Source organism: Schistocerca americana, chromosome 1 (assembly GCF_021461395.2).
Source record: "Schistocerca americana isolate TAMUIC-IGC-003095 chromosome 1, iqSchAmer2.1, whole genome shotgun sequence".
NCBI lineage: Eukaryota > Metazoa > Arthropoda > Insecta > Orthoptera > Acrididae > Schistocerca > Schistocerca americana.
In genome coordinates this window covers 1,156,363,388-1,156,389,819 of record NC_060119.1, presented here as the reverse complement: position 1 = coordinate 1,156,389,819, position 26,432 = coordinate 1,156,363,388, and the positions used below count along the sequence as shown (strand labels likewise).

Here is a 26,432-nt window from a genome sequence, read left to right as displayed (position 1 = left end):
ATATGTTACCTATCATGACATCTTGAAAACTTAATTATTACATGATATAATAAGATATTAGGATGATGGCACAAGAACTTTGTCACGCTCTTGCAACTATCAGCTGACAGCGATAAGACTGTTAACGACATAATATCGTCATTGACTGGCATCTGGTTGCGATGGCTGCCGCTATAAATACGCTGTGTACGATGTAGGCGAATTAAGAACACCATGTCGCAGACAACTTTACTTCTGTTGCTCATAGTAGCGTCCGTGCGGTGCGCTCCAGGTGAGATATGCACCTCTTTAATCTCATTACATGTGTACATATCTACTAGGACTCACGTTTATATGAGTGGAAGAGAATTCTTTATTTATTGTATCATAGATGAAGGTTTCTTTAATTTAAGTATTGGACATGAAGAATCAGAGGCGAACCCAAAGTGTGTGTCTGTCACAAGGGTCATACAAGGTCCGCTATCTCCCTCCCTCTGAAAAGGTCCAAATTTCTTAGATAAGTTTCGCAGAATAAAGTGCCAAGAAGACTAGGAGTCTGTAAAACTGTGAGAATACCAGGCGTTCACATTTATAATTTCTTAATTAGTAGCGAACATTACGCCATACAATAAAGTACTAGAAATATCGTGATCATTAGTGACAAGCTCTAGTTAAGGAAGTGAAGACTGCGAGAGAATCAGTCTTACCTTTGTTGTGAAAGACATTTGTATTTTCAAAAACGATATTTACTACAGAGACATAGTTAACGTTATTACTTTTCTACAGCAGTTAATACACACTAAGACCATCGTAATTGCTCAATTCCTTTACTAATCAAAAGCGTTCAAAATTCGTTAAGAAAACGAAATAATGAATCAAAACAATTCAATTATTATGAAAACGAAAACTTAGAATAAACAATCAGAGATGTCAATAGCACAACAGTATATCACATGGAGGTAAAAATAAGTGGAGTTGTCACGAAGTCAAAAACTTGAAGTCGACGCCGCCATCTTCGTTGCCCAAAAACATTACGTTCAGGTGTTTTTTTCTGTCCAGAACAGGAATCTGAGAATACACTGAGTTCACCCACAGAGTCAGGCCAATTTTCCGAACTGAAATGGCAGAACATTGAACACACTTTATCAACTCCTTTGTTGGAAAATGTGTCGTCATACATAAAAAATACAGATCTCCCAGAAGAAAGCAAATGAATATTGAGTGAATAAAATGATAGTTGCCCGTGGTAATAGGCTTGATTGGTTGGAATCTTAGGAATCAGAAGATTCTTCTGGTAATCCACAAACATTGCTTTCTCAAGCATAGGTTTTCTAGATTTCAACGTTCGGAATGTTTAATCTCGTGAAACTTATATGCTTTCCTCTTATGTAGTTCAAGTCGTTAGATGTTTCTGCTTATTCAAAGCTTGTATCTGTGGTACATTTTTTTCTCGTTATTTGTCTGTAAATCAAGTGTAGAAGAGTCGGCTCTCAATTTGTCACACACTGAACATGTGTTTCGTTGCAGTTAATCATAAAAGTCAGTTGATATTGTTCGTATGCCACATATGACTGGTGTAACTTACAATACTAATTTTTACAGGTACATATAACCGTTTCCTACCACGAATCCTATAATGTAATTTTCCGCCTCTCAGTGACTGTATATATTGATGTATTTTAGATACGGTTTATCCTTTAAGTTTGTTTGGTCTAGTGTTGTGATTTTTCTGGTCTTCACATGGGGTTTCCCTGTAGTAGCCTAATAAGACAACTTTTGGTGACGCCAGGCAATGCCAAAACTGCTGGTTGACATACCTGAAGATTGTGTATTTGTCCATCTCTATTAAAACACATCTTATAGCCAAAGAAAAAATCATGACATGTAGCTTAATCTGTACTTTTCTTTGGTCTTCTTCGCAGCACAGGATTTACGGTGATAAGTCCAGTCAAATGAGTTTTTTGTATCGCAGGACGTTATTTGATTGAATTCCTTCAACAATCTATTCATTTGTATAAATGGAGCATTCTGGAAACATCTTAATCACAAGCGTTTACAATCGTTACTTGTAATGTGACTGTGGCCCATAATCTTTTTGAAGAATTATAAATACTTCCCAACACTTTTCATTTCCTTGCATTTGTACTCTCTACAGAACTGGAATGTTCATCTTTATGCTCCGACATTTCTGATGGGTCCATTTCACTTAAGAAATAAATTTATGCACATCTCGGTAATAGTAACACATGAGTGTCTGTGCTCATCTTACTGAGAAAAAGTCCGTTTTCCTGTGTACTGTGGATTCCCAAAGTGGCACAGTTTTATATCGGTCATTGCTTTATTAATAAATAATGTAACAGCTGGAACTTCGTTTACATTGTGTGATTGCCTGCCAACTACTGTTGGAAAGCCAGTAACATGAAGATACAGCATCATAAGATGAAACATAAAAGAAGAAAAAAAAGCACTAAATAGAAAATTAACCTTGAACATTCTTCCTCAGACCGAGTAAGCTTGATCAGTTTTCTCAAGTATACCAAAAGTTTAGCACAGATTTTGTGCCACCTTGATCACTTTTGCAAAAAACGAATGTTACCACATTATAGCACATGCAGTCCTCTATAAGATGACATTTTGAAAGAAATTTTAAATTCTGATGGGCCTTGATCGTTATTCCCGTCAATACTTCAAAAATACATAACATTTCTTATTACGCATACTTAGTTCACGATTATATTTGACAAGTAGACCTAAATTGTACCATATTTGATCTCCTATATAATGGGTGAATGAATTAGTATCAACAGTAGTTACATGGCATCCTAGTATTACCGTTGATTTATCACAAAGTTTGGTTTATGCTTCTGTAACTTGGAAACATCAAAATGAAATTCAAATCAAGTAGGCTGTTCCTGAAAAACTGCCATAGAGAGGCCCTGGCAAGAAATATTCTGTGAAATGAAGCAAATAGCTATGGTTAAAAAGATACAATGATCTTGTGGGAAAACCAAGCGTGAAAACCATATGCATTTAACACAATCTTTATTAAAAGTATGTTAAACCTCTATTTAAGAAGAATGTACATGTCACAGAGCTTAGGCTATCACTCTTAAAAATTTGTGTTATGTACTTGTTATACAAAAACACCCATTTGACAGGGTCTAGGCTATTGAGACCATTTATTTATTCACAATGTGGTCTTTTGGACTAAATAATATAGGTGGTACTTGTTTAAATGCTCGTTAATATCATCAGGGCTGTCCACTGGTGACATTTATTGAATTGCAAATCGATGGAAATGTTTTCAAGAATGAATTTATCGTTATTTGCTGTTATTGGCCACACAGTAACTGACATTTCAAAGATAAGGTTTCAGAGCGGGAATGTGTGTGAACTGGCGCAATGATAGCCTAATAAAACAAGAATTCATTTCTGAAAGGAATTATATCTCCATGCAGTTCTATTTCTTCGACATTCCAAAAATATTTCAGTTTTTGAAGTCCAGAAATCATGCCAGCAAGCCTTGCTTATTTCTTTTCTCATTGCACACGTTTATGGGCTGAAAAAGACAACACAGGTAAGATTTTGCAGGCTTGAATATTAAACATGTTGTACATATGATTTGAAAGTTGAAAATGTAACGATTACGAATCAGTATCAGTAAGCAAACAAGAATCAGGAATTGTAGATTCATCAGCTATCAACACAAATGCAGTGAAAAAGGATTCAAATCGATTACGAAAGCATCCTTTTCACATACTTCTCTACTTTGCTGTTTGAAATATATAAACAAAACGAAAGTTACATTTACGAGGGCAAATGAGAAGTTTTAATGGATCATACACTCCATTAAGACCGGAAAAGCATTTGAGAATACGTTATTGACTATATTTTATTAAAGTAAGCACTGTAAAATTTACAATTTAAAACAAATGTCACGTGCACACAGCAGGCATTACTAACAAAAAGCAAATGGAATTGATTTAGTGACTCCAATCTGCAGAAATCAGTCACAGATAAACAAAAGAAAAAAGAGGACGCTTCGTGCAATCTGTTAAATATATTTCCCAGAAAGACAGAACCCCTCTGCAACAACAGCGAAATTCTGGAGAACTCTCCATATCACTTTTTCAAACATTTACTGCTTGGAAAATAGGCAGCTCACCGCCTATGTCGACTGCAGTTCCCAGAGAATCATTCCATCGATCTGGTTGTGGAGCCTTCAGTACGATGCATCCCCGATGGGGCACGTGGCTGGATGTTCCATTTGGTGGTTCTTCGCTAACACAAAAGGCCGTAACGCCGGCTGCCTGCAGAACAAAACGAGATAAATGAGTCTAAAATGTAGCCACGCCCTGGTTGGTTCACAGCTGTGTTGGACGACCACGCATACCCACTGGACCATCCCCACACCGCTCCAGCAAGCGCTTGGCGATCTGAATGTAAAAGCAAAATAAATGTCCTCGTACCACGAAAGTAGATCCAGTTCATTATCTTATAGATTTATGAGCAAAGTCGGTACAGTTTTTATGTTTGACTGCATGTTACGATTCAACCTCTCATAATTCCGCGACATCCAACGAAGTGCATGGCTGCCAGTCACATATGACCAACCTGTATAAAATTGGGAAAAGGAACATCCACTATTTTGCTATGAAAGCTACCGATCACCACAGAATGTCGTCGTTGTTTCGAAACCATCATCAAAGTAAAGGAAAAGCGAGAATTTAAATTCCAAAGAAAAAACATCTGTGTCAAGCAATTCCTTTCAGCTTGATGGACAAATCAGATGACCTAAGAGCGTCTCTCGCTGTCAAATCAGTGTCTGTAAATGAAACTATCATGCGCAGGCGTATTACGAACATACCAGACATGTGAAATAACGTTAGAGAATACAATCTTTCGCACCATTTTGCTCACATATCGAAAAAAAAACACAATTCTCCTACGTTCGACAACAAGAAGCTATAATTCAAGAGGACGTTGCTGTTTTTTACACTAAGGCAAGACCCATTTTACCACTGCGAAGCTATATCACACCGACGTTTACGAAACACATCATGACGGCCTGTCTTGTAACAGAACATCCTGTAAGCTTTTACCGAATCTCTCCCTCTTCCATTACATCAGAACCTAATACCGTGTGCGTGCTTACATTTGACATTTTTGCTCCATAACTGCACTCTATCGATCGGCATGTAAAATTTCTTTCAAATTACAGACAATGTTTTGCAATAGCGACAGATTCTTGCGTTCTAGTTTTATAAGAAACTTGAGCATCATAGCCTGTTTCAGCCAATTTACTTCCACAACGAGCTATAATTCAAGTCGTGTCGACTTTGTATTAGAGGCTATGAAGTGTGAAATATCACAGGACTTTGGTAACACCTATTTTTAAACACGCAATCGTGACAATAACAATAAAAGCAGTCGTGATTCGATGAGAATATCTGCATACCACTCCTTGTAATAGAATCTCCTACAAGATTTTACTGCGTCCCTCTCTTCCAGGACATCGAAAAATTAATAACATTTGCGTGTTGACATCGAGCATATTACATACACATGTATCCCTCCATTAGAGCAGGCGGCCAGAAGTTGAAGTTGCTCACACAGACCTGTGTAAAGATTTTTCAACTATACTGGAGGAAAACCATTTCCACAAAGTATCATTACAAGAGAGTGTACCTGTATTGTTCATTCTTCTTCTTCTTTTGCTACTGCCTTTGACCCAAAGATTTTGCAATTTTGCAGGGTTGGCAGGGTTACAATCAGATGCGGCAATGTTAATTTGAAGGGGTGGCCAGATGCTTTTCTTGCCGCCACCCCATAACCCCCCCCCCCCCCTCCCCGCCCCCCGGGACTAAATCAGAGTACCCCAGCTGTCTTCATCTAGTGTAAATCATATCATGAAATAGTGTGAACGTGTTTCAAATGTCTGTGAGTCGAGTAACTGAGGCGGGACGTGGGGACCAGCCCGGTATTCACCTACTGGAATGTGGAAAACCGCGTAAAAACCACATCCAAGCTCGCTGACACACCGGGCCTTCATCATTAATCTACCAGGGAGATTCGATTCGGGGTCAGCGCGCCTACCCGAGTACAGGAAGCAGCACATTAATACTCTCGGCTAACCTGGCAGGTCCTGTATTGTTCATTCATAAGCAGTTTAATACATTGTTTATCAGCTGTAACACATCTAAGCAGTGTATGACTACAGCTTTGTACACCATCATACACTTTGTTTTTCTACCATGACTTCGAGGTCTGAGTCAGGTATTAAATTGACATTAACACTTTTTAATCCATTTTCACTCACAGAAAGGTGGAAATCACATGGTGTAAACTAATCAGTTCCCACAACACACAGAATGGTATAAATAAAACACAGAGGTGATGTTTCTCATTAACAAATATGTTGAAGACCTCACAACATATGGAAACTGGAAGAGGTTGTGGCATTGTAAAACGTTTCCAATAGCTATCTGGAGGTGATGACCTATACAGTTAATGTCACCGTCCGCAGTGAGATGATAGCAGATGTTTCAAAGAGCTTTTTTTCCTCATTTTGCAGTACTATTCTGGTGTTGGCCATCATCGGAAGATACTGCTTACAACATTCACAAGGTAGTAGAAATAAAAAGAGATACTGTTATCTTATTAGCGGAAAAAGAAGGTGGAGGGCATCACATCACATGGAAATAGGACGAGCCTAAAGGATTGAGGAACGTTTTCAAACAACTATCTGAAGGTGATAACCTCTGCATTTAATCCCATGCTCCACAGTAACAAGCAGCAGATATCCAGTGTTCGCCAATGCTCTCTCCATCTCAAGCAAATGGTGCCAGTCAATCATTACATGGTAATCAACAGCATACCAGTTGGCAGATGGGTTGGAGAGACACTGTTGATATGGGGCAATGTATTGTAATATGGACTGCAGTTGATAGCATGATCAATTTTAGTAATTTTACCAGTTGTTCAGTAATTTCAATGCCAACCAATGACAAAGCAGATTGTTTCCCAATTTCTGTGTAATCACTAAATCAGTCCTCCATTACTTTTCAAGTACCATATACTAGATTGCAAATGCAGAACGATGACTGTGGAGTTCATCCATTAGGTCATATATATCATATACTAGATTGCACTTATGGAGAGATGACTTTGCAGTTGTTCCATTTGGCCATATAGAGCAAAGCGTACTAGACAGCGTCCCATATCGATGTAATTAGGTTATCTGCATATTTCCAGCACATCGATGTCATTATCATTGTTACTGGGGAGTCTAGGCAATATTGTTGTGGAATGTCAGTATATAAATTACATCGAAGATGTTATGCTCTTTAGCAGGAAGAATTTAAATGTGCTTACATCCCCTACAGAATCGTTTTGTAAAGAGTTTTTCGTTATTCGTGGGGCTTTAGCATTGTCAAAAATAACGTACAGGTGGTTGAAATCGACTTCACGATTGGTAATATGCATGCATAGTTGTGTGTGTAGTGCTGTCAGCAGTTGAGAGTTGCTGCAATATTGTTGTGGAATGTCGGTATATAAATTGCATCGAAGATGTTAGACTCTTTAGCAGGAAGAATTTAAATTATTTGTCTATAAATTACATTGCTGAGGGTGTGCACTCTGTAGGTATGGGGAAGGGAAACTCTCACATTCCAGGATGCTAAGTGCAGTCGACACATTGTCAGCTAATGAATAGCTTATTACTAGGATAAACAATTACCCAAAGTTCACAGTTTGTAGATGTCCTGATATGGCTGTGGAGATGCATCAGTGTTGGAAGAGGTAAACAAAAGTAGCAAAGCTCATCTGGTAGCAATAAGAGGATATACTTATATGGAAAAAATATCAGAGGAGCAGCAGAAATCAACTCTGCACACATGTCAACCGCCTGTTACATATCCCTACACAGTAGAGTGGAAGTCAAACAAACGAGTAGAACTGCTAGACTTTAAGTTTCCATCTATTGCATCACTACATGAGTCTGCAAACAAGCTATGTGATATGACGTGGCTGTATTCGGATTGGTTTCCAGACTGCGAGTTTCCAATCTGTACCACTCGTTGAATCTCACCAGAGTATGGGGCGAGTGTTTACTTTTCATGACCTTCCTGTGCAAAACGCGTGCATCTAGATCACTGAGAAGGGGGGCATTCTTAGGATTTTTAGTAGGCTGGTGCAAAGGACACGCAAATATCCTTGTATGAAATCAAACAACGTATGGGTATGCCAGCAGTATGACCACATATACACGGAAAAATACATAATTAAAACAAACACCCACCAGCATAACCAATATACAAGGATACAAGAGTTAGTGTGTGCTCAGTAGAGAAGCAGTAACAGTCGAATGTGTCAGACAGAAGAGCACAGTGACTTCTAACATAGACTAATCACTAGATGTTGCTTGAGTAACAGATCAATCACAGACATTTCAGCCCCTGTAAAGCAGGCTAAGTGAACTGTTTGTGACAAGATTGTGAAGAGAACACAACCACAGGCCTCATGTGCTGAAGGACAGTGATCGTCGAGTTTTGCTTATTGTGCTCGTACAAAAATCTTATAAAATCAGTGGAAGGTATCACTCATGTCTTCCAGTGTGCTACCAGCAGTCCAGATAATACATTTAGAAGATGGGGATACAATGGTCAAGCAGCTCCTCGTAAGCCACTCATTTCTGGTTTCAAGGCTGGCGTAAACCTGAGGTGGTGTAAAGAGCTGTCGCGCTGTACAGTGGATGACAGGAAACAACTGATTTGGACTCATATATCAAATCATACACTGAGGTAATCCGATGGCAGGTTTTGCATTTGGCGAGTACCTGCTATCCTGTGTAGTGCTAACAGTGAAGTAGGAGGAAGTGGTGTTACAGTACAGGGGTGTTTATGTGGCTAGTCTGTGGTCCCCGCATGCGATAAGAAGAAGAGACAGAGAGAGAGGCACACACTAAATGCAGAACGATATGAACAAGTTTTACAGTGCTGTTTACTGCGTACTCTTGAGAGGACCAGTCCAGACATGAAGGTTGCGTCAGCATGTTGGTGGACCCTGTCATGAAGCAGCATCTGTGAGGCAACAACTGGTGGGCAACGGCATTCCTGGATTTGAATGGCCTGCACAGGGTTCTGATATGAACCCGATGGAAGGGCTGCCATTCCTCCACAAACTATAAGGCATGTCACTAAAAGTATCCCCAGCAGAGTCAACCTTTCATGAAGGCGGTGGATGGACACACCCAGTGTTAATGTGTCCTAATGGGTGACTGCATGCTTTTGATCAAATAGCGTATTATGTGAAACAAGAAGACAGATTTAGAAGCTGTAAGAAATAATTATTTTATATAAAACTGTAAAGTAGAGACGAAGAACCAGAACATGAGTACAATGAAGTCAGATAGCCATTTGGATCTGCATGTCAATCTAATGGACGTTTGATAAGCCGCATGTGATACAAAGTGAAAATAGAAGAATCATTGCGCTGTAACAGTTTATGGCCGATGGAAGAGACTGTTTTAAGTCTCAAACGATTAAAAACAGTCGATTGTTGTGTATCGACCACAGCAGCCACGTGACTATAACAAGACTGACATTTATATTGCCGTAAATGGTAGCGAACATTACCAGATACAATAAAATACCAGTATCGTCGAGTTTATGAGCGACAGGCTCTAGTTAAGTAAAGTTAAAGAATGGGAGAGAATCATACGTAACTTTTCTGGGGAAGACATTCGGACATTCGACTTCAGTGTTTTGATACACCAGTACGATCGAAGTATACCAGATATGTCACAGGGTATAACACTCCTACTCTGCTACTGCTATACCTTAACCTCAAAACTGGAGGCAGTCTGCAAAACAGAATTATTTTGTTATAGCAATTATGGTATAAAGCAACAGAGCAGTGTTACCCTCTGAGAGGAATTTTGTTATGTTGACCGTGTTGTTCCTAACGGAAGTGGCTTATCGGAAATGAAAGTCAAAATTACGTACATATTGGAATAGTAACAAACAAAATTTTGCCTAGCTATATTGTTTACAGAATAAGGGAAACGGTCGCCAGCCTAATTAGGCAAGAGAAAGATTAATGTTCTCGTTTATGAAAGTAGGTATAAGTAACTATAATGGACAAACACACCCTAGACTTAGCCACACGCGAGTGCAATGAACTCTGACACACATATGTTTTAAGATTGAAGCTAACAACTGGAGCAGCACAAACTATTTGCAAAAATTATAAGAGATACCGAAACACCCTATTACTTTCAGGCTTACATAAAGTGAATGGTCTTTATAACATTACTATTAACATGCACTTATAATACACAAGATACACAAACACTTAGCAAACTTGAATATATAATGTTCAACAACTGCAGCTTTCTCACTTTTACTACAGCGAAACACAATACTGACCGAATTGCAAGAACTGACTCACCTTTAAGAATTTACTGCAGACAATAATGTGATCGTTTGCCTTATAAGCCTCAGTCTTAAGAACTTTTAATATTGAAGTTAGCAACAGCACTTTAAATAAGCAGTTTTACTAGGAAAATTATTTCAGCAAGCATCAATAACTTTAACTCACTCTCTTGCCACATTAACTTTAACTTTCTCTTCACTATGTTCAAAAGGCATTAATTAGCAAACTCTAGGCTTTAACTTCTTTTAGTAAGGACACTCAGATATCACTTTAGCTCAAACGGAGAGGAACCTGAGAGGTGTTATGATGAGGAGAAAATCAAGGTTGGTACATAAATTTAGATATAAATTACCTTATATTTGAGCACAATAACACATCCATTAAGCTGATCCTTCACTGTACATCATTATAGTATTGCTTTACAGTGATTGCGCAACGTGGTGGCAACTGCATGTTGGTAGGTGGATTCGCAGACTGAATTGCTGGACTCTGTTATTTCTTGGTGGCGACGACAGATACAAATTCCAGAATAGTTCCAGCTAATTATCCATCCATCTGAGGCCTTAGAAAGAAGCAAGAAAAGCCTCTCTCGGAATCAGCACAATATGCACACTTTGCATAGCAGTGCACAGTTTGGTAGCTCATCTCCGACCGGAGGCTCGTCCCCGACTGACTATCAGTTCCACCTTTTCCACCTAGGCCAACCACAATTTGCGCGCGCTACACAGTTCCGTTCCCGAGGGGAACCACCCTACCTCTTATACACCAAACTACTAAGATTCCTAAGTGAGGATCAGCAGTTTACATAACAGCAAACAAACGTATTGAATAACACAGAACATTTGCACATATTAACATGTCTACAAAAAATTATTCACACAAAATTACAATCATATACAGCAAGCTTTGTTCCCTCCAAATGGGTCAAAGCATTTAAACGAGACATATGCTACACAGCATAGAATCAAATCACGACATCAAAGGTTTGACAAAGAAAAAAGTACACAATTTTGTTATCGATTCAAACACATTTACAGACGATCAACAATGTAACATTAAATAAAGCAAAAAAAAAAAAAAATCAGCACAGCATTAGAGCTATGGTGTTACAAGGGGAGCACTGAGAAAAGTTTCGAGGAAATATTTTTAAAAAGTTGTTTCATTACCATAACATACTTAACGGGGTACAAGTGGTCATTCATATAATACAAAATAAATCCCATTTCTGGTACCTGTGATTGTCAACAATGCCCGTACCTTCATTGTATGAGGTACACATGGTAAATGTGTCATCCGTTGCAGGTGGCTCAGTGCAGTGGAGGATGTCAGTACTACAAGGCCGCATAGTCAACGGCGTCGAAGCCGCACCTGGGGAGTTCCCTCATCAGGTGAGTACTGATGACAAAGAAGGCAGGCAAACGCTTGACTGTGTGATCTACATGCGCTAAACAGAGAAAATTCACATGAAGCAGACGGGGTTTCCATTGCAAAATAAAATTGCTGCTTATTGCTGGTTACTTTTCTACAGTGTAATTCTACAGCAACAATCTGGCTTTGTCCATTATAAATGGTTTCTTTGAAAGTCTGCGAATGTGAAAACACAGGCTTGTCTATAAATAACTAATCTGCTACCAAGAAAATCCTGACTGCTAGCAAACAAGTTATTTATAAACATTCTCAGTAACACTCCTACCCATTGATGACCTCTCCATTGCTCAGAAAGGAGTAAGAAAATTTTTCAGCTATCTGTCGTTATATATCTTGTAAAGGACAACTCTTTAAAACGACAATATTAGTCGCAATGTCCATACGCTCTGTAACAAAATAACTACACACCATCGACAAAACATTCACACACTGGTGAGAGGGAATTCAAGGGACTAGGGATTTTTCCTTGCTTATAGAATTTTCTCACATATACAGTTTTAGAGAGAGCTTCTGTCACTTCTAGAGGTCTCAGGTCTAGGAGCTATTGTCTCCTGGGGACAGTTAAGAAGAGAAGAAATACGTAAAGAACGTGGAATGAATTAAGAAACTGTGTCAAATGATGCACTGTTAGACTGCCCAACGAAAGTCAGAATCTGATGGAGTTAGGATATGTGGAAGTGTTCATGACAACCCGTCCATTGGATGGAGATATTAAGCACAGGACCTTCGTTAGCGTTATTCGAGAGGAGCAGGATATGAACCGGCACCGATATTAAGCCTCCCCCTTCTTTGTTTTCCATAATTAGAACATATTTAAGCTACACACAACAGACGCGCACCACAGTCATACGAGGGACACATAAGCACGTCTTACGCCTCATAACAGGTGGGTGGAAAACCTACCTCAGGAGCTATAGTGGCAGAGTGCTTGGGAGAAAATTTGCCAGCTATTGAATAGGAGAGTCCTAAGATTATATATGATACCAGAGAGAGACTCCGAGCGCGCAGAGAATTGGTTAACATAGAGGAGGGCATCTGAAATCGTAAGGCCGTGATAGCATCAATGACTCAGGTTTTATAAATTTAAGAAAGGTGCAAAAACAATTTCGCATAGCAAGAGTTTTGACGAACAAATTGCAGAGAATTTGAGCATCCAGCATGAGATATCCAGCTCTGAGGACGAAGATTTGAAGCAAAACTATATTAAATTGGTGAGAATTGTGCAATACGTCTTCCACCAGCACGTGCCAAGCAAGTGTGTGAGGGATAGGGAAGAGCCATATTAGTTCATTTGACATAGCTTCATCACAGATTGAAGCGAATAGACCAGTTGACAAACAGAAGCTGAACGAAGCCAAAATGAGCGCAAGGAGAGCTACACAAGGAGAATTGGGTGAAATAGAAAATAGAATTTTACTAACCTATCTGCAAAAATCGTTCCCATTTCGAGAAGTGTGGTCAGACAGGTACATATAATTATAGCCCTGCATCACTGATGCCAGTCTGTAGCAGAATTATGGAATATGGGCATACTTATGACTTATGATAATTTTGGAGGATAAAAATCTTTTGGGACTGCTACGGTCGCAGGTTCGAATCCTGCCTCGGGCATGGATGTGTGTGATGTCCTTAGGTTAGTTAGGTTTAAGTAGTTCTAAGTTCTAGGGGACTGATAACCACAGCAGTTAAGTCCCATAGTGCTCAGAGCCATTTTGATAAAAATCTTCTCCATAAAAATCAACACGGATTCCACAAGTAGAGATTCTACGAAACCTGTCATTGTTCGTCCATGAAATAAAGGGTACAGTGGTCACATGCGCCCTCCCTAGTTGATGCCGTGTTCGTTAACTTCCAGGAAGCATTCTATATGCTGGGTGATCAAAAAGTCAGGATAAATCTGAAAACTGAATAAATCACGGAATAATGTAGATAGAGAGGTACAAATTGACACACATGCTTGGAATAACATGGGGTTTTATTAGAACAAAAAAAATACAGAAGTTCAAAAAATTTCCGACAGATGGCGCTTCATCTGATCAGAATAGCAGTAATTAGCATAACGAAGTAAGACAAAGCAAAGATTATGTTCTTTACAGGAAATGCTCAATATGTCCACCATCATTCCTCAACAATAGCTGTAGTCGAGGAATAACGTTGTGAACAGCACTGTAAAGCATGTCCGGAGTTATGGTGAGGCATTGGCGTATCCTAGTATCCCCAGAGATGTCGGTCGATCACGATACACTTGCGACTTCAGGTAACCCCAAAGCCGATAATCGCACGAACTGAGGTCTGGGACCTGGGAGGCCAAGCATGACGAAAGTGGCGGCTCAGCACACGATCATCACCAAACGGCGCGCGCAAGACATCTTTCACGCGTCTGATAATACAGCTTCACTAAAAGCGCCTTTTCAGCTAACGTCAACATGCTGCGACTGCTGGCACATCTGATTCTCTCTCTCATTACAGATCCTTTTATACACGATTGTCATGCGCAGTCACTGAAGTTTTGCTGTCCAGCGCCATCTGTCAGACATTTTGCGAACTTTTTTTTTTTTGTTCTAATAAAACCCCATGTCATTCCAAGCGTGCGTGTCAGTTTTTACCTCTCCATCTACATTATTCCGTGGTTTATTAAGTTTTCAAATTTATACTGACTTTTTGATCACCCGGTACGATGGACATTCCATAAATAATTCACACTATGTTTTTTACTTACAAGTATATTTTTTTCAGTATCTCCTTACAGTGCTTCAGTATAGTCTCCTGCTTCTCTGTGAATGAGATGCGATGTCTCGGTAACTCTATTATTCCATCCAGGACACCACGTCTGTTCATCTGTCGAACGCCTCGGGTAACGCTGGTGCAAAGTCTAGCAAAACAAGATAAGGTCACGCATAGGTTTTCGCAACATCCGGAGAAAGACGAAGACTGTTGGACTCATGTCCGGGCTGCAGGGAGGACACGGCAACACTTCGCATCCGTATTCTCGCAGTTTTTGGGCTACAATATTGCCGATATGCGGGCGAGCATTGTCGAGGAGAATGAGTAGCCAAGCCTCGAGGAACTGAGGTCGGGCTTTGTGCATTTTTCTGTGTAGGTTTTCATGAATTTGTGTTAATACAATCCTAGGACACTTGCTCCACATGGAACTCTATTTACCATGATGATTCCTTGGTGTTCATAAGCAAAAGTAATCATTTGCTTGAGTCTTGATCGAACGCTCGACGATAATCTGAATTACTCCACTTATTGGACTGTGATTTCCACATTTCATCAATAGCGACAGAGAATCCTTGAACTTCATTGTCTAATCGTTGTTTGAGCAAGGCTGCAATGTCCGGGCGTTTCTGCTTTTCTTCAGCAGTCAAACAATGTGGGACCCATCCCGCAGAAATTTTTCTCTTCTTCAAATCATTTGTCAGCATACGGAGCACCGATGTTGGGGGAATTCCCGCGGCTTCAGAGAGATCCACACACGTCACACTGCGATCTTCTTCAAGAGCATCTGCCACGAGTTTCACATTTCTTTCACCTGTTGACGTTATTGGCCTTCCTGGTCTTGGATTATCTTCTATGCTCATACGATAACCATGAAAACTATTAACTCAACGTGAAACTGTACTACGGGCTATTGTAAATTTACCACAAACCACACTTAACGCACTGTGGATTTCTGTCGGGTTTTTGACGCGTAAATTTTCGAACTTGATGTACGACCTCTGGTCTTCGACAGTCACAGTACCCGACACCCCTGCAGGGTACATTTCTAACTCTCGCCAATTTTGTGTCAGAGTACACAGCGAAAAAACAAAACCACGTGATTCTTCCTCAAGCTCCCAACTACATCTGACGTAATTTTCATTGCTGTTGCATCAAACAATGCACAGAAACACCAATCTCTGCATTACTTATAAAATGTAGCTGGTAGTTCAAAACTACTCTATAGTGAACTAAATAAGAGGTAACGAGTGCTGGAGCATATTGTGATTCAGTTCAGAATTCTATAGACTCAACAAACAGTTGTTAAGGAGGCGAAATCGACAGACATAAGGGTAATTTCGGGAGTAGGGGCCCGCTGGAAGGTTTATTGCCAGTCATTCGTCGCATTCGCGAATGGAACAGGCGGGGAGGGGGGGGGGGGGAATTGATGGTTGCACAGGAAGTTCCCTCTGCCATATAGTGTAACGTGCCTTGCAGAGTACACCTCTAGGTTTTGTAGGCAATGATAAACTACCTACACAAGAAACCTACTCAGAGCGACAAAGCTGTAGACATTTGGATTATGGGACTTTCATTTCTATTATACGTCTTTTTTCCCGTTTGAAGCAAGTGGGAGGATGTAATACTGTCTGTCTCAGGTGTCGCTGCGGGCCAATGGATATCACCAGTGTGGCGCCTCCATCCTGAACCAGTACTGGGTGGTCACAGCAGCCCACTGCGTCGAAGTGTGAGTACCTCCATAACTACGTAAAATATAGCGATTAGGGCCATATTTCCAGAGAGTATCGCCCACTAGAGGCAGGAAGTTGTTCGCCTCACAGTCACAATTTGTTTTCTTTTTTCTTCGTTGTTACTATTTCATCCCCCCGTCCTATATGGGTAGGGGGTGGGCTGTCAGCAGATACGATTTGCCGCTCTTCAGCCATACGAGAGGAAATTTTTTTAAAAGAATTAATATAAACACTGGATAAGGCGTTTGACAAAAATAAAAAGACAGAACATCAGTTCCGTTTGTTAAAATATAAAAGGTTGACTGGGCGATGAATTAAAATGTAGACACAATGAATGGAAAAAGAGTGTTCCACACGAATGTATAGAAACGGATAGACAATTGCATAAAGTAAAACGGAAAGGCCGTTCTGTAGCTTATTAAAATAGATACATGGATGAATGAAGATATCAGCGGAAACAGACTGCCAGGGAAAGGGTGCTAGGGGAACGTAGCATTTACAGCTTAGGAGAGGATCTGTAGGTGTTGATTAAAGAAGGGGTGAGCGAAGAGTGGAGAGGAATGTGTTTCTGAACCAAGACTTAGGAAGTGAGTGGAGAAGATTGGAGGGCAAGCGAGCCCTGTTGAGGGGTGGGTATGAGCGATCTCCTCGCTGTGGTAGACGGGTATATATCAGCGCGGATTTCGCGGACGGGTAAGCGGAGGTGGTTAAAGTTTCGTTGGGACAGAATGTGGACGGTGCGGAGGTATTGTGTTGGGGGAATGTGGTGGCAGAGGTGCGATAGAGTACCAGGATCAGTGATCAATGGGAAAACTAGGAGGTGTGGGCAGCAGCGTCGAGTTTACGGGTAATATAGGATACGAAAGGCTGGGCGCTTGACGATTTGTAGGGCATGATAAAAGGAGGGAGGATAAGAAGTGCGTGCCACATTGGCAAAGCAGAGAATGCGTCGGAGGGCCGGCAGCTGTGGCCGAGCGGTTCTAGGCGCTTCAGTCCGGAACGACGCTGCTGCTACCGTCGCAGGTTCGAATCCTGCCTCGGGCATGGATGTGTGTGATGTCCTCAGGTTAGTTAGGTTTAAGTAGTTCTAAGTCTAGTGGACTGCTGACCTCAGATGTTGAGTCTCATAGTGCTTAGAGCCATTTGAACTATTTGATGCGTCGGAGTAGGGCTTTATGGGCATGGAGGATTATGGAAGGCTGCATTCCCCATGTTCGGTCAGTTAGTACTGTCAGTGATTTTAGTCTGTTGTTTGCTTCCTGTTGAATGGTCAGTAGATGAGGCCTCCATGGTAGTCCGATGTATTTTATTGTGTCACGTTCTCCCTTTTTCCAACATTATTTTTATTTTCCCAAATTGCTGAACCAAATCAGTGGCATGCCGTTTCTGAGCATCAGCAAACTGAACATCTCCGGAAAACCCGACATTAATTATATGATTCGTGGAGACGAGAAACATCATAATCGTTGTCAAAGAATTATTGTAACTTGCATGTTAAGAGAGAGTGGCGTTTGAAGGCAACGGCACATTGAGTATTCATCAAAGGCACATTGTTCCTGGTACAATTTGTTATAATCAAATTTTAGTTAGTAACATAGTTACCAGTAAAGCTGTCAGGAACTGTAAGATGCTACGTATAATCATCGAGCGCTTGTGACCAGGTTAGCGCAAGGAGTGGCGTGACAGATCGTAAGACAAAATGTAATTTGTTGGTTAGTAGCATCCCATTACGTCCAACCTTTTTATGTTTTACCAACCTTCGTGTTTTTAATGGGTTCTGATACTTACATATTAGTTTAGTAGAAGTGTATACTACAATATTCGACGTTATGTAAATATAAGTCCGCTGTTTTGAGGAGTGAGTTTCTTCTACTGGCTCGTTCTACAGTGCAGCCTGTAATACTTGCAGTAAGATATTTTGTCCTTTCTTCTTTCAGTTTTTGTATTTAATGTGTTGTAAAGATTCTGCTACTGAGTAAGTACAAAGTAGGAATGACCGTAGGGTTTTAGTAAACAGTGAGAATGTTCAAATAATTTTAACCTCATGTGGAGAACTATTGTAAAGTTGTGTAGCACTATTTCTAATGTAACTTTCATAAGCCGACGTCCTCAATGACTGGATTTCGTACTTTATTTGCGGCGTTGTAACATGTTCACGGATATTGAAGTTTTTTTTATGTGTACTACAGAACCGAGCAGCCTCGCTAACTTATGGACAAGGTAGGAAATGTACGTTTTAATGGAGCTAATATAGGAATTTTACGCCCGTCAATTTCGTAAACAGTGTGATTTACGAGTCAGATGCAGCTGACAACTGCCACTGGAGCGGATTGTGATCGCGTATACCACGTTGGGGCCCACGTACCGTAGGCACAGGTCGCACCTTTTCTAAGCTTTCAGCGGCACGTTCAACTCGGCACGCTCAACGTTGACGTTCAAAAGCACGGTCCGTGTGGGGACGGTCTTAGGAGAGTCTGCTGCTTCCGGCGACGGGTTGGAGCACACAAGCCGTGTGACTACACTCCTCGGAGAGGAACCGAGCAACAGTCGCAGCTCACAGTACACACTGCCGTTACCGAGCCATTCACTGACAATGTCTGGTACAAAAGTGTCGGTTACTATCGCAGAAGGCAAAAAACTGGTGGAAATGGTGTCCATGTTTCCATGTACCTTGGTATAGCCAGTGCTGTGTATACAGATCAAAACGTGAAAGACAGCGCTCGGAAAGAGTGTGGAAAGTCTGTTCAGAGATCAAGTAAGAATAGTATTGTAGTCACTATTTTCGTGTTATTTATTAGCAATGTATACTACAATCACACAGACGTTATATAACCAGAAATAGCTATTCTAAGGGGTACTAGTAACCTGATTATTTTGCCATGCTGCCGTGCCTGCTCGGCTGCTGAAATACTTCGTGTATAACAGGGTATCACACAGAGTGATTCAGTTCCACCTACCTATGTGCTTTATGTAATCCACAATGCCTTCAAAATTCACGTTCAAGGAACGGACTTTTTTGTAGGAAATTTAATGTAGTTAAATTATGTGCTGGGACACGTTGTCGCTGGAGATCACGGTTTTCGAGTTATTCAATAAGAAAAGCGTCTGAACATGACTTTTTAAGTTTCCCTTGAACAGTTTGAAATCTACGGCCTCTAGGATAAAACGTACCCACGTACAAATTTTAACTACATTAAATTTTCTACAAAAAGCTCCGGTTCATTTTTCTGTAGCACTAATAGTTGGTGCATAGGAAGCGAGAGAACACGATCATGGTATTTGAAGTCGTTGTGAATGACATAAAACCCACAGGCAGGGGCTGTTGAAACAACCTATATAGAAGTGGCTCAGTGTCATCTACACTGAAAATACAAAGAAACTGTTAGATCTGTCTAATATCGTGTAGGGTCCCCGCGAGCACGCAGAAGTGCCGCAACATGACGTGGTAAGGTCGCCACTAATGTCTGAAGAAGTGCTGGAAGGAACTGATATCATGAATCCTGCAGAGCTGTCCATATATCCGTCAGAGTACGAGGAGGTGGAGATCTCTTCTGAATAGCACGTTGCAAGGCATCCCAGATAAGCTCCTTAATGTTCATGTCTGGGGAGTTTTGTGGCCAGCGGCAGTGTTTAAACTCAGAAGAGTGTTCCTGGAGCCACTCTGTAGCAATTCTGGACGTGTGGGGTGTCGCATTGTCCTGCTGTAAAGTCCGTCGGATTGCACAATGGACATGAATGGATGCAGTTTATCAGACAGGATGCTTAGGTGTCACCTGTCAGAGTCGTATCTAGACGTATCAGGGGCCCCACATCACTCCACCTGCACGCGCTCCACACCATTACAGAGCCTCCACCAGCTTGAACAGTCCTCTGCTGACATGCAGGGTCCATGGACTTATGAGATTGTCTCCATACCGGTACACGTCCATTCGCTGGATACAATTTGAAACGAGACTCGTCCGACCACGCTACGTATTTCCAGCCATCAAAAGTCCAATATCGGAGTTGACGGGCCCATGTGAGGCGTAAAGCCTTGTGTCGTACAGCCATCAAGGGTACACGAGTGGCCCTTCGGCTCCTAAAGCCCATGTCAATGATGTTTCGTTGAATGTTTCGCACGCTGACACTTGTTGATGGCCCAACATTGAAATCTGCAGCAATTTCCGGAGAGGTAGCACTTCTGTGACATTAAACGACTCTCTTCATCCGTCGTTGTTGCTGTACGTATAGGATCTATTTCAGGCCGCAGCGATGTCTGAGATTTGTTGTTTTACCGGATTCCTGGTATTCACTATACACTTGTGAAATGGTCGTACGGGAAAATCCCTACATCATCGCTACCTCGGCAATGCTGTGTCCCATCGCTCGTTCGCCGACTGCAACACCACGTTCGAACTCACTTAAATCTTGATAACTTGCCATTGTGGCAGCAGTAACCGATCTAGCAACTGTGCCAGACATTTGTTGCCTTATATAGGCGTTGCCGACCGCAGCGCCGTATTCTGACTGTTTACATATCTCTTTATTTGAATACGCGCTTCTGTACCAGAATGAGATTTTCACTCTGCAGAGGAGTGTGTGCTGATATGAAACTTCCTGACAGATTAAAACTGTGTGCCCGACCGAGACTCGAACTCGGGACCTTTGCCTTTCGCGGGCAAGTGCTCTACCATCTGAGCTACCGAAGCACGACTCACGCCCGGTACTCACAGCTTTACTTCTGCCAGTACCTCGTCTCCTACCTTCCAAACTTTACAGAAGCTCTCCTGCGAACCTTGCAGAACTAGCACTCCTGAAAGAAAGGATATTGCGGAGACATGACTTAGCCACAGCCTGGGGGATGTTTCCAGAATGAGATTTTCACTCTGCAGCGGAGGGTGCGCTGATATGAAACTTCCTGGCAGATTAAAACTGTGTGCCCGACCGAGACTCGAACTCGGGACCTTTGCCTTTTCACTTCTGTACTAGTTTCTTTGGCATTTCAGTGTATTTCAGACATACTACATGTGCAAGGATGAAAAGAGACGTACATTTGCATGGACTTTTATTGAATTTCCTGTGTTATATGATCCTTTACCAATTTTTACTATCATAGCAAATTTTATATTTAGACTTATCGGCATGTAACCGACCGAACACATAAAGTTTTCCTGAAACTAGGAACACTTCCCTCCTCCAGTGGCCTACAGCAGACTGCTGCTATGCTGCTAGAGGAGAAACGGGCTCTTTCTCATACTCTTCATAGAATCGTATTGGTATCCCTTCGTGTCCAGTGACTTTCCCCCTGTTGAGCGATTTCACTGGCTTTTGCATCCCATATTCACCTTTTCCAGACATCAAATGTGAACTTAAAAAATGGTTCTAATGGCTCTAAGCAGTATGGGATTTAACATCTGAGGTCACCAGTCCCCTAGAACTTAGAACTACTTAAACCTAACTAACCTACGGACATCACACACATCCATGCCCGAGGCAGGATTCGAACCTGCGACCGTAGTGGTCGCGCGGTTCCAGACTGTAGCGCCTAGAACCGCTCGGCCACTTCGGTCGGCAAATGTGAACTTAAACACACCTTCATCTTCCCTATATTGTCACATAGAAGAAGGTGTAACGACGAACACTAACTTGACTTAACGAAGGTTTATTCAGCACTTGCACGTACAAGAACGCGGAGCGAACTGCCTCCGGCCAGAACACATACGGTATATATACAGTTGCAGAACATTCCAGCACAATGATTCTAGACATTTGTGGATACTTCTAGAATGTACTCGAACCGAATATGGAAATTAAAGTTTTACGGTTCAGGGGAGTTTTGAACTCACGATCCTGCATGCAACAGTCTAGTATCGCAACCACTATACAACGGTGACCGTGCAACTCAACATTTTCTGCGACAATATGTTGAATCTAAGTTATTAATGCTAGCAGTTTCGGCATTTTACTACGCCATCCTCAGACGTCGTGACCAATGTGTAGGAGGAATCTAACCGCACTTGCAGTCGAAAGAGCGGCCAACATTAAGTAACTTGTACCCGTAGACTGCCATTTTCAACAACACTATCCTTTCGTTCGCCAACTGAAGACTCTTTGGTCAGGGGGCCTGAAGATAGCATAATGAAACGCTGAAACTGATCACATAAGTAAAATACATTCAAAATACCGGGGCTGGAGGTGTTTTTACCTTTACATTTTACGCTGAACAGGTGAAGTCCCTCAACCACGTTCTACAAAGATTAGCTTGCAGAGGCTACTTCGATATCTGTCACGTCGGCGTTCGTGAAACTATTTAAAGGAGAAACTGCGATACGATGTTGCTCAGTGAACATTTTCGGAAAAAGAAGTTTAGTGTTCCGGCATTCTCTCTGTTATCCACCGCATAAAATTCGCCACACTTTCATACGTACCGGAACTGCAATTTAAATATGCAATCAGACTCATATTTCATTTACAAATCCTTTTATTTACTTTCGTCGAAATAAGAACAACGGGACACTTAATATCAGTATTATGGATGATGAAGTAAACGAAGTTAAGGAATTCTGCTGCCTAGCCAACAAAATAACTCTTGACGGACGGAGCATGGAGGACATAAAAAGTAGGATAACACTGGCAAAAAGCTCATTCCTGGAGAAGATAAGTATGCTTGTATCAAACATAAGCCGTAATTTCAGGAAGATATTTCTGAGAATATACGTCTGGAGTACAGCATTATATGGTGGTGGAACGTGGGTTGTGGGAAAACATAAGAGAGCCGAAGCGTCTGAAATTTGGTGATACAGAAGAATGTTGAAGATTAAGTGGACTGATAAGATAAGTAATGAGGAGATTCTGTTCAGAATTGGAGAGGAAAAGAATACATGAGAAACACTGAGAAGAAGAAGAAGAAGAACTGACAGGATGATAGGGCATATATTAAGACATAAGGGAATACCGTCCTTGGTACTAGAGGGAACTATAGAAGCTAAAAACTGTAGAGGAAGACAAATATTGGAATACGTGCAGCAAATAATTGCGGATGTAGGTTGCAGTTGCTACTCTGAAATGAAGGGTTTGGCACAGAAGAGGAACTCGTGGCGCGTCGCATCAAACCAGTGCGTTTTTAAACCATATCTTTTTGAATACTTTTTTGGGTGTAGGCGTTTTGTATGAATTTCCTAGATCTTTATCTCCACTTTGCAGAAAAGCCCTTTCTCGATAGAGAGAAGCCCCTTGCTTTTCTGAACTTAGAATGTAAAATAAGTTAGGAGCAATTTTAAAAAATTGCAGAGTGTAAATTGTCAGATGTGCGTAAGCTTATCTGAGGCGACAATGGTTTCGTAGGTACATGAGACTGGATTTTTGCAGGTCAGTGTGATGTTTTGCAGGTGCAGAGTTGTCAAGGGACATCAGAGACAAGAATATTGTCGTACTAGTTTTTAACCGTACGAAATATTGTTCTAATTTTTACTAGTGTCTTATCCATTTTCTTGTGTATGCACCATGTTGTTGTTGCTGTTGTGGTCTTCAGTCCTGAGACTGGTTTGATGCAGCTCTCCATGCTACTCTATCCTGTGCAAGCTTTTTCATCTCCCAGTACCTACTGCAACCTACATCCTTCTGAATCTGCTTAGTGTATTCATCTCTTGGTCTCCCTCTACGATTTTTACCCTCCACGCTGCCCTCCAATACTAAATTGGTGATCCCTTGATGCCTCAGAACATGTCCTACCAACCGATCCCTTCTTCTGGTCAAGTTGTGCCACAAACTTCTCTCCTCCCCAATCCTATTCAATACCTCCTCATTAGTTATGTGATCTACCCATCTAATTTTCAGCATTCTTCTGTAGCACCACATTTCGAAAGCTTCTATTCTCTTCTTGTCCAAACTATTTATCGTCCATGTTTCACTTCCATACATGGCTACACTCCATACGAATACTTTCAGAAATGACTTCCTGACACTTAAATCAATACTGGATGTGTATGCACCATAGAGTACAAAATAAAAAGCGCTCCTTCCAAGAATGCACCGGTGTTTCTGACAGAACGTAACTCCACCTGCAGTAAAGGAAATTGCCGTCTGACAGCCTGGCATGGGGTCCAATCTGAACTGTTGGTCGCCCTTCTAAATGGAAAGATAAATGTCAGTAATCGCACCAAGGTTAGAGTGTAGCACCTTCAGTTTGATCACACGTATTAAACGTCTGTGGTCTTCAAACGAACCGCTGAGTGAAGGACAGTTTTAGTTTTAGTTATTACATGTATAAAATATTTAAATAATATCTTTCAAATTATACTAGGTCAACCAGAAATCCACTGACAGAATCTCAGAGGTGATAGTGTGGACCAAAAAAAGAAAAATAACTTAAGGGCTATGAGCACCTTTTCGTCTTCGCTAGTATGAAACATATCTGTTCTACTGTATAAGTGCTCACAACCCGTAAGGTACTCGTTTTAGAGCCCATGTTTACCGGATATTCTTTCTTGTTTTGGTCCATACCACCTCCTCCTAAAACACGAGAAGCTAAGAGCTTGGAGGAGAAGCGATGTGTTTCACCGTATCGAAGATAAACAAGTGCTCATAGCTTTTATACATTTTAGTGCCCATGTGCACTAGGCAATTTGTTTCTTGGTTTGGCCCATACTATCACCTCTGAAAGCTTGTCGTCAGAGATCGGGTCCCCGCCTTATATAAGCCGACGACACATCTCCCTTAGCGCTGTCCACCTGCAAACACCTCCGTGTAAAGTTACAGCTACTTCTCTTCTCCAAAGATGTGACTCACTCTTGTTTTTGTCCGCTGTAGTCCCAACACATACGACGTGCTAGCTGGTACCAACATCGTGACCGACGGAGGAACCAAACACTCGGTGACAGACATCACTTCTCATCGGGATTACGATCCCAATGATTCCTGGATCAACGACATCGCCGTGCTCAAGGTCAGTATTCAAATTATTCTGAAATATGGATTTATGTCGAAGGAACTCAGTAGTATTCGACAGCATTTAAACTATACAGACTCAAAGATTCAGTAAATAGATGAGATGGAGAAGAATCGAGGCTAAGAAGGTGATTGTGGTCCTGCACTGGAGACAAGCGACAGAAGGACAGTGACAGGATTCCACAAGTCAGGAAGGTGTAGAAGACTGTCACAAAGAAGGTTGAAAATGTACCATAATATTGATACTGATAGTGATAGTATCCTCATTACTACAGTTTTCCTTCCAAAAACCTCAGTTCATGTGTTCAGAACTCGACATCGAAAAACAGCCCACAAAGTATGGTTCAATCGAGAGACTCGCGTACGTCAAGCACCTAGGCGAGATACTTGAACATACTGAGAGGGAAAAGATACACACATACAGAAACTCAAGAGGGTCTACATCCAGTTCCACACGTTGACAGACCACCCGAATGTTGTCCATCCATTCCTCTCACACAGCGCGGATTTTCAGCGGACCAACAGTGAGTACTGTGTGAATTGATTTGACCATGGTTTTTCTGCTTACTATTTTTATTTCTTTAGTGCGAAACGTTAACCGAACACGCCACGAAGACTAAATTTGTGGATGTTCAGCAGCTGAATGTTAAACAAAAGGTACATATCACTATCATTGTAAACATCGCCTTCATATGTCACAGAAACTAGTCAAGAGAGCTAACTTCTGGTTATTAATAAACACTGCTAACTAGTTTTCTCCTTAATCGTCGACGTACGTGCATCACGTAGTTTTATTCCTATCATACACGCCTGCGATATTAATGCGTCGAACGGTAACAATATTGTAATTGTTATTAAAATACCACACCAACGATCACTATCTTTCTTTACTTTTCTGCAGTTTCTTAAAACTAAACTCATCCAGCTTGGTAAAAACGCATACCAATATTTTTTATAGAAGTTAATACTGATGTGATTCTGCTGTTAGAACTGTAAAATACGTTGGGAGATTTTTTAGAACCGTAAAATACGTTGAGAGATTCTTTACCAGAGATTTTATTTTTTTATCAATCGTTACCCTGCATTTCATTAATAAACATTTCGTAAATATGAAGTCATATTCTTGGCTATCAAGCTTTTGCTTTTAAGATTTTTATTTTCTTTTAAATTAAACAACTTTACAATGGGTAAATTTAATGCAGTTCTTTAATA

The 26,432-nt window shown here is 41.0% G+C and overlaps 1 protein-coding gene across 1 annotated transcript in view; it reads left to right on the top strand.

The window, feature by feature from the left end:
- Positions 1-213: 213 nt before the first annotated feature.
- The window catches only part of LOC124597519 (mite allergen Der f 3-like), a 79,887-nt gene continuing 53,668 nt past the window's right edge, over positions 214-26,432 (top strand). The window contains exons 1-4 of the mRNA XM_047135942.1: positions 214-271; positions 11,716-11,801; positions 16,203-16,291; positions 25,083-25,218. Coding sequence (XP_046991898.1) covers positions 214-271; positions 11,716-11,801; positions 16,203-16,291; positions 25,083-25,218 — 369 coding nt within the window. The remainder of the gene's footprint in view (positions 272-11,715; positions 11,802-16,202; positions 16,292-25,082; positions 25,219-26,432) is intronic.